General features: G+C 35.9%; 1 protein-coding gene across 3 annotated transcripts; it reads left to right on the forward strand.

The window, feature by feature from the left end:
- Nucleotides 1-5,471: 5,471 nt before the first annotated feature.
- LOC123540279 (uncharacterized) lies at nt 5,472-17,703 on the forward strand. 3 transcript variants are annotated; one of them, XM_045325166.2, is made up of 8 exons: nt 5,472-5,578; nt 7,750-7,907; nt 8,460-8,786; nt 9,267-9,369; nt 10,815-11,092; nt 12,958-13,065; nt 15,706-15,905; nt 17,020-17,703. In XM_045325166.2, exons 2-7 carry the CDS (start codon nt 7,905-7,907, stop codon nt 15,895-15,897), a joined length of 1,011 nt encoding a protein of 336 aa, XP_045181101.2. In that variant the 5' UTR covers nt 5,472-5,578; nt 7,750-7,904; the 3' UTR covers nt 15,898-15,905; nt 17,020-17,703. The 3 variants fall into 3 exon arrangements, with proteins under 3 accessions (XP_045181101.2, XP_053382880.1, XP_045181099.2); XM_053526905.1 differs by having other exon boundaries at nt 8,463-8,786; XM_045325164.2 differs by having other exon boundaries at nt 5,484-5,609.
- The last annotated feature ends 53 nt before the right edge of the window (nt 17,704-17,756 follow it).

Genomic DNA, 17,756 nt, shown 5'->3' on the forward strand with positions numbered 1-17,756 from the left:
TATATCTGTGTTTGAAGTGTCCTTGAAATTGTTTTGCATGCTCTAGTCATCTAAACCATATTAGTATATAAACTGGAATGACACAATAGACCATATTTTGGTAGCTATTCCACCAGTGTTACTTGAATCGACTTGAGCTTGAATTCTGTTCAATTCATACATACAGGTTTTATTATCAGCCCCCACCCCCCCGATCCCACACCAGTATATTCTGTTCAAAACAAAAATAAATCTCTGCCTTCACATTAAAGTTATTGGATCGTAGTGTTAAGAACATTATATGAATCAAAGGAAAGATCATCGGCAATTCAGCATAAACGTTACATTATAGTGTCGTTGCAATATCTGACTCTGACACAATTACTAACTAAGATTATAAAGACAAAATTGACAATGTCATGTGGTCAAATATATATTTATCATTAGGGTTATTAGGCTGGTCCGTGTCTTCTCTTACAAGCTAATAATTTTAACTTTATAAAAAACACTAATGAAATTATACCACCCGCCCGCTTAGCTCAGTAGGTAGAGCGTTGGTCTACAGATCGCGGGGTCGTGAGTTCGATCCTCGGGCGGGGTGTATGTTCTCCGTGACTATTTGATTTGTGTCTGAAATCATAAGTCCTCCACCTCTGAATCATGTGGGGAAGTTGCCAGTTACTTGCGAAGATCAGTTTTGTACCGGTACAGAATCCAGGAACACTGGTTAGGTTAACTGCCGAAATACTGTTGAAACCCAAAACAAACAAACAAAAGCAGAAGATCATATGAAGGTCAAGATCATCTATATATAGGTCAATTTGAAGGTCTTGCTAAAAGGTTTATTGAATGTGAGTATGAACTAAATTGGGGTAACTATGGGTTGTAGGACAGAAAAAAGATGCTGCTTAGTAAGGTTTTAAGTTTGCACGTAAAGGTCATAGGAGGGTTAAGGTCATTGAAATATATGTCATATTGTAGGGCTTTCAATAAGGATCGTTAAGTGTGAGTATAAAGTAAACTAGGTCATTATTGTGGGCTGTAGGCGAAACGGTAAAATCTAGTTAACCAAAATATTTTTGAGGTCTTAAATTTGAAGGTGTAGGCATATGAAGGTTAATGTCATTTAAAAATATAGGTCATTTTGTAGGTCATGTATGAACTAAATCGGATCGTTTATGCGGATTGTAGGTGATTTCGTACGGACAGATGGACGGACAATTCAATCGCTACAGGCTCTTGGAATAATTAACATTTGAAAGTTTTCCATTGTTGTTAAATTGTGTAATAATGTAAAAAGTCTTCCTCAGATTTTATTTATTAAAACTACGTAGAAGGTAAAACATTTTATTGCAGATGCATATTTCATGAGCCTCTAATCAGTGTGCCCATACCTCGTGACTGATTATGAACACCAAAGGTATCGTACGTATTTCCGATTCACAAGGATTTAATGCCGGCTCTGTAGGAGACCTAAGTTGACAAAAATGTAGCAGAATTATTGAAAAAAAAACTGTAGAAAATGCAAAATATGCTAAGACGGCAAGCCCGCTAATACGGCAAGTCATTTTAATAAAAGATATCTTGTTGGTTCAAATGTTCACCTCACCATGGCTGTGTGAAGAACTCATGTTCCAGCCGTATCCGATCAAAGTCCAGCTAGGTCATTTTGAAAGTTTGAGACTTAATTTCGTGTCCAGTCCTTATCTGTCGAATTGTCATCAAGTTTGGATCTGATAGTCATCTAATCAAGATACTGTGCGAAACAACACAGCGTATGTAATAAAAGTAAAATATATACTTTATGTGCTGCTTTTTTTATTTTCAGAACGATGAGGCCGACAAAAAGTAAACCTAAACTTGGAAAGCCTTGTGGAAAGGCAATAAAAAAGATGCCAGCAGCAGTTCAGCACAGCCTTCTCATGGATACGAACCGAAGATGAAATATTCAATAAAATATTGTACGCCTGTTTTTCCAATAAACATTATTCACCAGGATATCCGTCTGTTAAAAAATATAAAAACTGTTCAAAATTGCCTTCAAAAACAATGACACCAAAGGGATAGAAAATTGAGAAGCCATCAAAATTACCAAGTGCCAAAAAAGATTCCTGAATCGAAATTTGAACGGGGAAGCCTTGATGATAATGTTACTGTGCTATCTGAACCAGATATTAATCCATTTGGTGACACAGGCTTACAGACTGAAATTGAAGAATTAACTAAACTAGTACCTTCTGTTATGGAAAATTTGTCAGAGGAAGGTTATGATCAAAACAAGTTAACATTTCAAAGACAAACAACAGTGTTTAGATCCGATATTGTTTTATCGGTTGAAGCGTAACGTTGTGACTTTTTGATCAAATAAAGTTGTTTTTTAATCTAGACAATCAGGAACAAAGAGGAACTGTCAAGGTGTTTGATTTTTATTCCGTTTTATGAAATTAAATATTAATTACTGCATAAATCTTCAACATACATGTAGTTCGTAATATGTCATAATATACAGCACGAAAGTCATCTTACACCCCGGACTTTTCCAGCACTGGTAAAAATACCGGAAATCCCCGTCTGGTATGCAAGGAAATTCTGTCACTAGCTGTAGGTGCAGACTTTAATTCGGGTAACTGTATACGTGATAACTCAACTGAGCCGCGTTACCGCCGTTACATCTATAACATTAAATATTGTCCCCGTTGAAAAGTGACCCAACTGATCAAAATTTTAATGTTAAATTGTTGGCGAGGTCAATTCTCAACGTTGAAATAGGACCTTTTGACCAAAATTTAATGTTGAAATGTTGACGGGGTCAATTCTAAACGTTGAAAAAGGACCCATGGGGTCAATTTTCAATATTTAATGTTACACCGGAACAGTTACCCTCTAGGCTGGATACTCCCATCCGCATCACAAGCAGTGAAAGAATCCTATAATATTTTCAGATGGTCAAAACAGGGAAATCTGTCAAGAGAACAATTTTATATGTAATTTTCATGCTGCAATTTTATTCTAAAGTGGGTTCGACATATCTTACTAGATTGCAATACTTGCTTTTACATGTATACTGTTGTCTATAATGCAAGTTCTTGACATTTGTCTTAAATAGAAAAGAAACACATAAAAAATGTCAAATTAGTTATTTTAATTTGAAAAGTTACAAATTATAGTATGAATTTAAAAACAGAAAAAAAACACAAATACTTGTTATCATTTTGAGTATCACAATAAATTCAGTTCGAAACAATTATAAAGTAAGTACAATGCAGTTGCAGACATCCACTCAGCCATCCTTGTGGTCTTTTGACCACAAACGTTACACAATAAATTCTTGTCACTTTCTCTGGCCTCGTTCTGTACCTAGTCGTCACGTGTGCTAAACTATTATCCGCAAGTTGACCATATGTGGTTTTGGTATCGCCATGTACGGTGCACCTATGGATTAAATACTTCAACATTAATGTATGTTTGTGAAAGGAGGGTGTGCGAAAAAGGACTATTCGCTTTATTAATGATGTACTAAGTAAATATTATTAGGCCTGTCTTTCATTTTATCGTTCGAAACCCAGTTACAACTTTTTGTGCGGCTTATTCTGCTGGACTTTAATTGTTAATTTTAATATATATACAGTAAGCAGTGAGTTCCAACTTCCGGTGTTAGTTGGTGGAATTTGAGCAAGTCAGAATAAAACGTTTGTTACAATAGTTCAAATGGCACATAATTAATCATTTATTTATTTAATTTGATACATAGAATTAGATTCATCTAGATAGCGGAAGTGTTGTGTGAAAAGACATTGAACAATTCAAAACTTATATCGGGTACATATTTCTAATAATTTTGAATTTACAACTACAGTACAGAAAGCTATACATATGTCTTTGGGTTCAGATCCCCTTTCTAAATTCCAGTTTGTTTAGTTCTGCTCACTGTTTTTTCGTTTAGGGCAAACCCATTATTTTAACTGGGGACCATACGCCGTTTTTCGTGGAATTACACACTAGTGTAGCATTGAAGGTTCCATGTGCACCGCCGTATGAACACATCTGCGAATGTCTCTAAACTGTTTTTTTGTACTTTTAACATGTGTAAATGTTGAGTTCTGCTCAACCCGGGGCTAGAGGGCGTGGACGGTAGCATGCATTTCCACTACCGTCCATGAACAGACTCAATCAAACCTAGCCTGCAACATGTTCATTTTGTTGTGTTGAGCGACCTGTGGAATTTCCACTTTTTCTATTTGTATGACCCCTGCTTGAGAAACCTTTGCCACAGCACGTGAAAGGTTGTGTTCCGGCGTGCGGTTAAGTTCCTCTTGTTCTGATAATCGTTCCCACACTGAGCACATATATACGATGCTTCTTCTGCGGGTGAAGCCATCAGACTGAAACACATTAAACATAAGTAAAGTCTACAGTCTATTTATTTCTTACGGTGCCCCTAAAGTGACATGTTATACACTTTTTTCCACTTAGGTAATGTGAGACTTTTTTTATTTCGTTTAAACGAAATCATTTCGTTTATACGAAATAGTTATTCAAGTCAATTCACGGTCCCATGTTGGACGCCAACTGTCACAGGGTGGGAAAAATGTGCATCCTGGCCGAAACTCAAACCCGGGGTCTCGGAATGCAGTTCCGAAGCCCTACCGACTGAGGTATCCGGCCGCCTTCATTTTTCTCTCCGTTTTAATATTCAAGTCCTATACCCTGGCATATACCTATATTCAAAGTCAGAAAGTCAATTCAGAATAGGGCAAGTAAGGCTACTGGTTGCTATATATAAAATGAGGACACTTGACGTCTAGTATTTTCCTATAGATCTAGTAGTAAGGTGTAAAAAATGTTCTTTTCCGGTATCCCGACCTACCCTAAATATTTGACCCGACCCTAAATGTTTTATGGCCTTGGAGAATTTTTTTTTCAACTTTTTGACAAAAAGTAGCAAAACTGCACTTTTAATGCGTTAAACATGCTCAGTGATGTTAGAAATCACCTTACTGATGCTCTAAATGCCTAACCCCTTTGTTTTATTCATTTCTTTTTTTTTTTGACAAATGTCTCCCTTAATAATAATAATTAAAAAAATCCGACTCTACCTACTCTAACTTTTTTGATCATGTTACCGGAAACAATTTTTTTTAGACCTAAACATGTTTTTATGAAGTTTTATTTAAATTTTCCAAAACACTTCCTAGATATGACTCTGAACGGACGGGAGGACAACGCCAAAACTATATCCCGGGGGATAATTAAGATATTTATCGACTCAAGGTAGTATTTGTTTATAACAGGTCGGCATTAAATTTTCCGCATTGAGTGTACGCACCCATTGAATGTACACTATTAAACCTACGTAAGCTTAACCCTAACCTTTAGTCAGTATATATTAATGTTGACGTTTATAACAATCATACATCTGTTGTGCATAGGGGTGTATCGTTAAGTTGCTTCCCTTTGAATCCTGTAACATAATACTGGTAGATATTGTCTTTATGAGGTTGTTTCCCTTTGACGGTATCTTCACCGTTTGTATACAAGCTAAGTTTGCACGACTGACAGTGACATGGTTTATTCGGTGAAGTTATGCGATATTATACTGGTATGTTGATGATATTGTATCTAAAGTTAGTGTAAGTAGCTTCAGTCAGCACTTTTTGTTGGTATTGATAACAATTTAACAAAATGAAAATCATGTTTTGATCATGTGCCTGTGGGTTTAATAGATCTACATAGGCTTTTAACGCTTAGGCTTAGCCATACATTTTTGAGCTGTTTCACATGAAAATTTAAAAGCTTATAAAATGGGTAGATCTATATCACTCTACAAAACAGCTGGCAGTACTTGTAAAGATTCATACATTGAATTCCGGAAAGCCACACTTTCGAACAGTTCAGCGCCTTTAAAATCACCATTTGCAAAGAACTGTTAAATATCTTCTTTTCGATTCATTTGCAATAATGTCTCAATGCTGAAATTACACTTAACTAGGCTGAACGTAGTTTTCTGCAATTGTTTATTTTTATTTCTGTACAAATGACATTCTTTTTTGAAGGGGGACAACTTTTTCAGAATATTTTAACTATCAGAGCATGAAATGTAAGGCAGATTGTTGGTAAAGATGGTGTTCGTTTATCAGATATTTATGTGTTGGATGATATACTCCTAAACTTTAAGAATTCTATTGTAGCCTATATAGAAGATAATTATGTTGGTATATTTTGCTTTTAAACTTGAATTATGGTATAGGCGTACACTTTTATCTTATTATTTCACAGGCTTGCCGGTAGAAATTCTGACAAACATCTTAAATGTTTGCTTGTTGTCTTACTTTTCACATGCCACTTTATGAAAATCAAATCTTTCCTGTACCGACTAGATCTATGTCAGTGCGCATGTAAAAAAAAACAAAACTTTTTGAACGAAAAGAATTTGATATAAATTTTAAAAGCTGAATGTTTTTGAAAAGAATGTATTAACATGATTATTCTGATTTTTAGATCTAGTAAAATAATCCTAAGTTTGTTCAGATATGGTTTTATAACTAATATTTGAAAAATGACCAATGCTAGCTATGCTGTACGCATTACATAAATTCGTATGAAAACAATGACAAGGAGAGGACAAACACAAACAGCCAATAATTTTGAAAAGTATAGACGTTTTTCCTTCTGATATGCAGGAAAAACTACTGACTTTATTTTCCTTGAACCAGAATGCTAGAAAAATCTGTTAGCAATCCTCTATACCTTAAAACACTGTTGACTTTATATATATACAAACTGAAAATATTGACATTTCAACGGATGGAATGTTTGAATTAGCTGACAGTCAAAACAGAGGTGATGATATAAAGTTATTGAAACCTATGAGCTTGAAAATCTGTCGTTTTAAATCATTATGTGTTCGAACAATTACGTTGAACATTTTGCCAAATAATACTGTTGTTTTAACGTCGCATCGGTACAATTAAAGGTCATCTGATGGTGGAGGAAGACCCCCAGGGTGCCCCTCCGTGCATTGTTTCATCACGAGCGGGTACTTAGGTAGAACCACCAACCTTTTGTAAGCCAGCGGAATGGCTTCCTCACATGAAGAATTCAACGCCCCGAGTGAAGCTCGAACCCACATTGGCGAGGGGCAAGTGAAGTTCGAAGTCAGCGACCCTATAACCACTCGGCCGCGGAGGCCCCTGAAATAATATTGCTGTGCCAGATATATATTACAATGATACAATACAAACTCCGAAAGATACTACGAAACCAAGACAAGAACCAATACATATACGTTTATGAACGACAAATCAATTGACATACAATACAGGCTGTATTTTTTGTTGTTGTTGTTTTGGGTTTACCGCCGTTTTTCAACAGTATTTCAGTTATGTAACGGCGGGCAGTTAACCTAACCGGTGTTCCTGGATTCTGTACCAGTAAAAACCTGTTCTCCACAAGTAACTGCCAACTTCCCCACATGGATGGAGGACGAATGATTTCAGACACAATGTCTTTTATCAAATTGTCACGGAGAACATACGCCCTGCCCGGGGATCGAACTCGCGACCCCGCAATCTGTAGATCGGCGTTTTCCTTAAAGGCGGACACAGTCTGTATTTGAGACAGAGCTTTTGTAGGTATATAATAAACGACACTATTTGTAAGTTGTAAGATGTACTAAATGAGTAAGATTTTATCAGAAGCACTGTAATTACATTATCGTCATGAAGGTAATTTAGTAACCAAGCTTACACGTAGGATATTGTTTCTTTGTAGTATTTCATTACACTCATTCCTGGATGGCAACCTGTACCATTCTAACTTCAACCTGAACCAGTCTAACTTCAACCAGATTCAGCCTAGCTTCAACGTGAACCAGTCTAGCTTAATCCTGTACCAGTCTAGCTTCAACCTGTTCCTGTCTAGCCTTAATGGTAACACTAATTTTTGTTGTTTTACATAAGGTGACAGATTAACGGTATGCATCTTAATTAGTATCAGCCAGCGTTCGAGAAATCGTTAAACATAATGTATACGTGTGAATTAATTTTAAAATCCAAACTTAGTTTGTGACTCCGATAATATTTGCTAACCATCCGTATCGCATCCATTTTTAAAATAGTATCACATTTATTAAACAGCTTGTTGTCACGGTTTGTACACATTAGTTATTGTAATTGAAATTTACAAATTACTGTACTTTTAATAAAACGAATGAAAAAAATATGTCAAAATGATTTAAGTGTTTTTAACCTTTCTTATCTTTACCGATAAAATTGTTGAATAACCTGTTTGAATCGAACCATTCATTAAATGTTTTATAAAAAATCATGACCATGATGACTCGCCGAAATTAGAAAAAAAGTAGTTGAAATGTACAGTTCTTTGCGGGGAGATCTTTGTCATTAAGTATGAATTTAGTCAGCTTTCGGATAGTATTGATATGTATTCATTTGGGTGCTACACTGAACCTTTGTTATACACAGCAGTGTCCCAGAAAAACAACAAATAAATTAAGAAAGCGGTATGCTATGTACGTATGGACTAATGGGTTCGATCCTGATGTTACCGGTTGTGACCTTGCCAGCAAATTCTTAGAATGGGATGAAAAAGGACCATGTTTTACTCATGTTTGGAACACGAAAGCCAAGCGGGACTGGTTGTGGGCTACTTGCAATCGAGCAGGCCGAGAAGTAGATACAATATTTGTGAGTGATGTACGCAATAATCTGAAAGCGGCTTACGACACGGGGAATTGTGAAACAACAGAAATAGCTATTGTGAAAGAGATGCTCCGAGAAGGTCATACACAGGTATTTACTAACAGAGATGCTGCTGTTTCATACATATATATAGGTACACGTATATTATGGCTTTTGTGTTGTTTTGATAAGCGTATGAAATATCAACACACAAAACTTCGCAAGTTTGTCATACAGTTTTTAATCTATCTTCAAGACTGAATATGTACGGATCAATTTGATTCTTTTCATATTACAGTATTAGCAAACTTGTTACTGTGTATGTAAATTTAATACAGGTATTACAATTCCTGTAATGCCACTATAATTGTTTCATGCTTGAAGTACTGTATAACTTACTTAATTATACATCTGACATTTACATTGCTGACACTTTATAACAACTTTTAGGTGTTACTAATAATCTGGCGCACGTAGGTCGTGACCGGGTTCGAACCAACGTGGAAACTAAACGTAGAGAAGCAAGTTTCCAATGAAATAGCTTCTTATTATTTGTATGTAAGTTTTAGAGATCAGTTGTTATTTTTGCAGGTACCAAACTTGAAAATATATGGACTGTACGCCGCCAGTGATATCGACGTTTCTGAAAAAGATATGGTCAAATATATTGTATATTATAATGATTTCTGTGCAGGTAAGTCCGTATATAAGAACACTGTAGGCAAGCATAGGTAGGAAGTATTTGTACAATCACCTGTCAAAACAAACTAACAATATCTGTTGTCGTATTGACTTATTTCTTATTTTCTTGAATATATTTAAGAACTGGTAATGTTATGTTTCTTGTAAATGGCGCAGCCAAACAATGAAAATTGATTATGCAGTTGTTACCTCTCCTTGAACAACCTCCGCCATTTTGAAACAAAAATATATTTTATTTATTGTTATCACTTCATCAATATCATCGTCTTTATAAACGGTAGATTTCAAATTGATTTTTTTCATGAATGTAATTCATCCAAGACAAATCAAAGGCTATCTATAAATGCACGTTTAAGAAAAGCATTTCCTATAAGCACTGTAGCAATATATAAATGCAAAAAAAAAAACGCAATAAAAACTGAAGGGTTAGAGGGATAAGGTATTATGTTAAAAGCTTCATCCAGCTTGAGAAAAGGGATTTAAAGGTCGGAAAAAATTGCTCCATGTACGTTTCTTCTAAGAAAATTTATAGTACTGGCTGGGCACATTCATCTTATACTTTATACGTCAAATATTTCAGTTTAAGAACAGGTCACGTAGCTAAAGATAGTGTACAATGTAATGTCATATTTGGGATGACTTTGGACTACCAAGAGCACACAAAGTAGCATCGACTCCAAGATAATACCATTTTCGGAGTACTTATGATAATACTGCCGAATTAGCACCATTTGAAAAAAAAATTAGTGCTGTGAAACAATTCAGAGACTTTCTGATATCAGGGTGTTGTCGTTGGCTATACACATGGACGTCAAAATAATTAGTATATTAAATGAACACATAAATTTGCTTCAGTGAAGTGTAGAAAACTTTGCCATTGTGTCATCTACGTCAGTGATTGTACACTCATAAATGATCAATCATCATATTTCAAGTTTATCTTTTTTGTGTATCAGAATTTGATTTTACATGTAATTACATGCTATTAGTTTTCTCATCTACTTGATGTTATTGTAATAACTTGAAAACAGGTTAGGAAAGAAATCCACACATTTTGCTCCAGAATATGAAAGCACTTAATTAGCGTTATCCCAATTTCATACCATAAAGGGCATGTATACTAAAATGTCCTGCCGTTGTCGTTATACGTATTTTCTGTAGGGGCCTCCGTGGCTGAGTGGTTAAGGTCGCTGACTTAGTATCACTTGCCCCTCATCGATGTGGGTTCGAGCATCACTCGGGGCGTTGAATTCTTCATGCGAGGAAGGTCGATGTTTCTACCCAGGCGACCACTTTTGATGAAATAATGCACGGAGGAGCTCATGGGGTCATCCTCCACCATCAAAGCTTGATAGTCGCCGTATGACTATAATTGTGTTGATGCTTTGTTAAACACATCAAAAAATATTCTCTTCATAATTTTCTTGTACTTTGCAGAAAGCTCAGTTGAACGATTTGATGGTGTTGCAGTAAATAACGAAGCATATGCTGGCATTAAGTGTGGTGATCTGTCCGACAGACTTTTATACCTTGATAACCTACAAAAAATAGTGACGGAGGCCCGGAAACAGGTCAACGGAATATTGCTGACTCATTTTTCAGTAGGTTGGCACTGGGGTCAGTGCGACGGAAGCGCAAGTTTGATGACGTGGAATGGCACAACAAGTGACGTCAACCACCATATGATTGATATATTTGACAGCATTGATGTCCAGGTAATTGAACTTAGGCATAACTGATGTGAAATCTTGGCCAGAAAGTTTCTTTCTCAACTACATTTTCTTTTTAATAACTTTTCAATAAGTTTTCTGTCTCCAGAGAAAATTTGTACTGTAATAGCCTTGTTTTGTAAATAAAGGTTGGTGGTGCTGAGCAGGTATAGTAGCTGATTTAGATCAGCACACTACTCTTAACTGCTTTAAAAAGGTGTTTTTGAGGTTGTGCCTAAACTTTATAGGAATATGTAAAGTTAAATGTTTGATATCGAGCTTGTTTGAGACCTGTTAAATACGATTTCTAACGTATAATTTTGAGATAACTCTTGCGTAAAAATAAACTGGTTTAGTGAGAAAATCATGTTGTCTTATTATAGATTGATATATCACTAACAAAGCTGTCTTATCTTTCTGGGTCCAGTTGTTCGAAACTTTAACAGGCGATTAAGCTAACGGTTGGTTAACTTTTAGAGTTATTTTTCGACATTTCAGAAGACTTAGAAAAACAAATGTATGAGGTAAGAATTATGAACACTGAAAAATCTTTACAATGAAATCAAAATATCACACTAGTGTTTCCCATCAAGTCTAGTATTTTGAATCAAAATTTAACCTCCGGTTAGTTTAACAGCCGATTAAAGTTTCGAACAACTGGGCCCTGGTTGCTTAAATCACATACTTTATCAAGTTGTCTTACTACAAGTTGATATATCACTAACAAAGCTGTCTTATCTTTCTGGTTGCTTATATCACATACTTTATCAAGTTGTCTTACTACAAGTTGATATATCACTAACAAAGCTGTCTTGTCTTTTATATTGCTGAAATCAACTATTTGATCCAGTTGTCTTATTACAATCAGGTTGATAGATCACTAGCAAAGCTGTCTTATCTTTCAGGTTGCTTATAGCTCCTGCTTTATCCATTTATCCTTTTACAGGTTGATATATCACTAACAAAGCTGTCCCATCTTTCAGATTGATTATATCTCCAAATCTATCCAGTTGTCTTAGACTACATTTTGATATATCACCAATCTAGTCATACCAAAGACGAGAAGAGGTACCGGTAGCTCCCTTGCTTGGCACTAAGCATTAAAAGGGAAACTGGCTTTTCTTCTCCTTCTCTCATACCCTCATGCCCAATCGATTCCGTCAGGAATGAGGTGTCGAGTGATTAATTTAAGTTTTAGAGCTTGCTTCACCATCGACCTAAAATAATTAGTATAAACTGATCAAGTTGTCCTATCTTTTAGATTGCTTGTATCTTATACTTAAATTCAAGATAGATATATCACCTACTGTAACTAGCTGTCTTATCTTACAGGTTTCATATATCACCTACTCTACTCGGCTGCCTTGTTTTTAAAGCTGAATTTATCACATAATCTTTCAGTGCAGATATATCGCCTGCCAAGATATCGTATCTTTCAGATTTGATATATCTCCCACTTTATCGAGTTGTCTTAATATAGGTTGATATATTACTAACAAAATGTCTTATCTTTCATGTTTCTTACATCACCTACTTTATCCAGTTGTCTTACTACATGTATAAGAAGTATATATATATCACTAACAAAGCTGTTTTATCTTTCAGATTGGATATATCACCAACCCAGCTGTTTTATCTTTCAGGTTGGATATATCACCTACCCAGCTGTTTTATCTTTCAGATTGGATATATCATCTACCCAGCTGTTTTAGCTTTCAGGTTGGATATATCACCTACCCAGCTGTTTTATCTTTCAGGTTGGATATATCACCTACCCAGCTGTTTTAACTTTCAGATTAGATATATCATCTACCCAGCTGTTTTATCTTTCAGGTTGGATATATCACCTACCCAGCTGTTTTATCTTTCAGGTTGGATATATCACCTACCCAGCTGTCTCAGAAAGAATGATAACTGCTGGATACGAACATGCACTGGCATTGAATAAACCAATATTCACTACACTGTACACAAACCCGGTGAGTGAACTGTAGACTATTGGTGTTTCGTTACTAAATTTTGGAACGTCATTATATGTAATAAAGTTCCCAAACATTTGGAAAATTGTAGTACAAGAATACAGATATATAAATAAGTGATAGTTTAGTATCCAAGACCATTTACATGGCTTTACCTGACGCCATTTTTATCTGGACACGATTTGAACGCGTGCTTAATAGCATCAGTTTAAATTTATAGACTTCTCATAGTTATACTATACTTATTATTACTGTTTAAAAAAGCATGGAAATCTTAAAACATTTTTATTGGAGGTGTTCCAAGGTAAAGTTAATTTTGTTTTAATATTGAAGTAGAATGATAATCTATGTGGCATACGTCATGAATTCACATATAAACTGAAACATTAAACATTAATTATGTTTATTTATTAATTTAAGAATATTTTTTCATGGTCAGTTAATACAAAAAGAATCACTGTGTAATTAACGTGAAATGTGGCAACAATTTTTTTATGTGAAACCTGTAGTTTTTCAGTCACAAATGCAATTTTTAAACTATGAGTTATATTCCGTCTGGTCAGGATTCATGTTGTTTACTTTCAAAGCCTATTGCAATTAGAGAAACATTCAGCGAACAGCATTGATCCTGACAAGACTGCGCGGATGCGCAGGCTGGTCTGGATCCATGCTGGTCGCAAATGCTCTCTGTTGGTGTTCTCATGGTGTGGCTCAAATTCTTTAAATGATCAGATAATAAGAAATACCATGTCCTGAATTGGTAAAGATGAACTAAGCTACCCACCCGCATAGTTCGCTAGGAAGACTGCCGATCTACGGATCACGTGGTCGTGAGATCGATCCTCGGGCGCGCCGTATGTTCTCCGTGACAACTTAATGTCTCCCGCCTCTGATACATGTTGGGAAGTTGGCAGTTACTTGCTGGTACATAATCCAGGATCACTGATTAGGTCAACTGCCCGCTGTTCCGTAACTGAAATAATGTTGAAAAAACAGCGTTTAAACCCAATAGAAACAAACTAAGCACTATTCTCATTTTCAATGAACATTTTTTTTATCATTAGATGTGTTAATTGGATTCTAGAAAATCCAAGCAAAATATATTTAATTTTGCTAAATATATAAACTAATTGTTTCTGTGGAGCAGCATTCATACTTAAATATTATATCCAAATCTTTCCAGTTTTTAGGGGCATTACGAATTTGCACTGTTTTTGTAGAGCCTGCACAGAAGTGGCCAAATGGCTGTTTGGTGTTTGTGCGTGCGTGCTTGCGTGCATCTGTCCGTATTTTTGTCCATAACTTTAACATACTATGACCAATCTTGTTTATATTTGGCATGAATGTTAACCACAGTGAGACGTAGTGTCGTGCGTAAAGCACAGGTTCCTATCTTAAAGGTCAAGGTCACAGTTGGAGGTCAAAGGTCATATCAGATCTTGTCCGGCCCTTAACTTTGACATGCATTTTGGAATCTTGTCATGCCCTTGTCTCATTGACCCGGAACAGTTAGGCCCTTCCGTAGATACCTTGAGAACGCTTGGGCCTAGGATCACGAAACTTAATTAGGGAGGTTGATCATGACCAGCGGATGACCCCTATAGATTTTGAGGTCCGTAGGCAAAAGGTCAAGGTCTCCTTGTCCCGGAACAGTTAAACCCTTTTCGGTAGATACCTTGAGAACGCTTGGGCCTAGGATCACGAAAGTTAATAGGGAGGTTGATCATGACAAGCTGATGACCCCTGTTGATTTTGAGGTCAATATGTCAAAAGTCAAGGTCACATTGAACCAGAACTATAGAACATTTGTTTACGGTGAGCAAATAATTTCTGTTTCTTGTGCAATTACTGAATGCACCAAGGGGGCATTTCGTGTTCGACGAGCTCTTGACTATATTTGGCTTGAATGTTTAACTCAATGAGACGGACTCAATCTCAAAGGCCAAGGTCACAGTAAGTGGTCAAAGGGTGGGCTCGACATGTTGCTCATGGGCATCCGGTTAATAGATAATAATATACAGTTAATAAGAGACTTATCTGTGTTGTATTTAAAACCTAAAAAGTACTGCTTGTATACTCAAGCATGTTAATTTCATGTTTATATATATACTTTGAGTAAATGTTTGTATTCTAAAAATGAAATAAGGACATGATATATCTTCATTCTAGCATAAAACTGAATCAGATATTATTGTCATTTTTCTGGAGTGGGGGGGGGGGGGGGGGGGGGGGTTTAACATGAGAGAAAACGTGTGTTAACAGAAAGATTTCGCGCTCATGTGCTATTAAAATAACTTTTTATGTATGCGCGTTTCGTGTCAAAGCGTAAACGCATTACAGCCTCAAAACGGATAATTCAAAAGGAAATAACGTCAACGTGAAGAAATCAACGCAGACGTTCACGCGCGTTCTTTTTACAAAATTTAATGACGTTGAGAGATATCTTATTCGTTTATTAGTTTTTTAACGCGTTTTGTGTTAGAATAGCGTTAACGCATGTTCATTCTTTATTGTACATCTTCAGAATCCCTCGGGATTTTGCAGACGTTATAACACCAAAAAAAAAAAAACATTGATCATCCCTACAGCACTCCTACAATATATAGCGGAGTAGAAAAATAATTATTATGTTATTTTTAGGCAACGCCATGTCAAACCACCTTCTTTCCGGATGATTCATGTCATGTACCAGGACATAGTGAATCCGATATGTTCAACATTATAGACGGGTTTTCCACCAACAATATTCCATACGCACGTGCATGCATTCATTACTTCCGTGGAGTCTATTCAACTGGTGTCCATCCTGACTGGCCAATCCACAATGGTTAATGTGTCTGGTAAGCGCACGTTTCATCTTTTCAGTCAATATTATATTTAACGCGTGTAGAACTCATGTGATAAGTATTATATTATTACAGTGTAATGATATCAGATACCCTGTCATAAGTATAGCGTGTAACGCTAGTGGAATACCTGTGGTCTGTACAGTGTTTAAACCTGTGATCAGTATAATTTGTAACGCTCTTTAGGCTCTTGTGATCAAGATAGTGCGTAACGCTATTAGAACTCCTCTGATCAGTACAGAGTGTAACGCTATTTGAACAGTTCTGTGATCAATTCATTATGTAATGCATTCGGAACTCCTGTGATTGTTATAGTGTGTAACCTATTAGAACTCCTCTGATAAGTACAGAGTGTAACGCTATTTTAACAGTTCTTCAAGTCTTTAGAACTCCTGTGATCAGAACAGCGTGTAACACCTTTGAACTCCTGTGATCAGTACAGCGTGTAACGATTTTGAACTCATGTGATCAGTATAGTGTGTAACGCTATTGGAACTTCTGTGATCAGGCTCCGTGTTCACAAAACATTTTTCAGTCTCAGCTGAGTTTGAGTTGGAAATTTTAATATCAGTTTTACTAAAACTTCAAGGCTAAATTCCAACTGAGACTGACCATCAGTACTAAATAGTCACTTGAAAAATGTTATTCACTTCAAATCTAATTTTAAACATACTATTTAGATATAAATGACAAATAAAGTTTCGTTATCAAACTCAGCTGAGACTGAAAATGTTTTGTGAACACGGGGCCAGTACAGCGTGTAACGATTTTGAACTCATGTGATCAGTATAGTGTGTAACGCTATTGGAACTCCTAGGACCAGCACAATGTGTAACACTTTTGAACCTCTTTTGATCAGTACAGTATGTGACGCTCGGAATGCTCTGATAATTGTAGTGATATTGTTTCAAGTATGTTGATGGATTGTGGTTCTGGTTGCACTGAATATGATAAATGCCTCCGGGATTAAAGGTTTATTTTCATCTATTTTCAATTCAGTGTATATTTCTGATTTAATTTCAAGGTAGAGCTATCTCATAAGTGTTTAACGATTTACCGAAGTTGAAATTTTGTATGATGAGTAACATCCTTCCTCTTTGTTTTTCAGATACAGATACTAAACAAGATGTTGGTAGAAGATAATATGTAACGATAAGAAACATTAGAAGATGCCAATCACTGTATAGACTTATACTCAAACTTGTTCTTTGAAGACAGAATGATATTCTTGGTGACACTGTACAGACCTATTCAATGTATTAGCGTATAAACATATGTTCTAAGTGGTTCAGTACTGTAGAAAGGCACAGACAATGATCCAGTTAGAATAGACACGTTCCCAGAATGCTGAGCCCTAAAAGAAAACCCCTATTATCGTATGTTTTAAGTGCAAAGGATAGACATTTACACAAAAAAAAAACATATTTAAACAAAGTAAAAAAACAAAACAAGAACATAACCATGTGTTTTCTTTCTTAGGTCGCATATAATTCAAAATTAAGGCACTTCTTACAAATAGTTCGTGTGACAAGCTAAGGTGAACATAGATGATAGGATATTGCTGAACACACCTACGCAGCGCGGCTGTCTGCATCCGTCACATGACTACCACAGGGTCAAGTGCGTGACTTTTTCCACAATACTGATATCTATCACATTGTTGTTTACACACATCGTATACTAAATCTATATTTAATCATTATTAATATGATCATAACAGGACATATTTGCTGATGTGCTAAGTGATAAATATCTGACACTGGTTTTCATTTAATAAAATCAATGATTTTTTATGTACATTGCTTAGTTTTGCTTATCTTTGTCCTCTGATTCTCCTAGTCTAAA

Source organism: Mercenaria mercenaria, chromosome 16 (assembly GCF_021730395.1).
Source record: "Mercenaria mercenaria strain notata chromosome 16, MADL_Memer_1, whole genome shotgun sequence".
Lineage (NCBI taxonomy): Eukaryota > Metazoa > Mollusca > Bivalvia > Venerida > Veneridae > Mercenaria > Mercenaria mercenaria.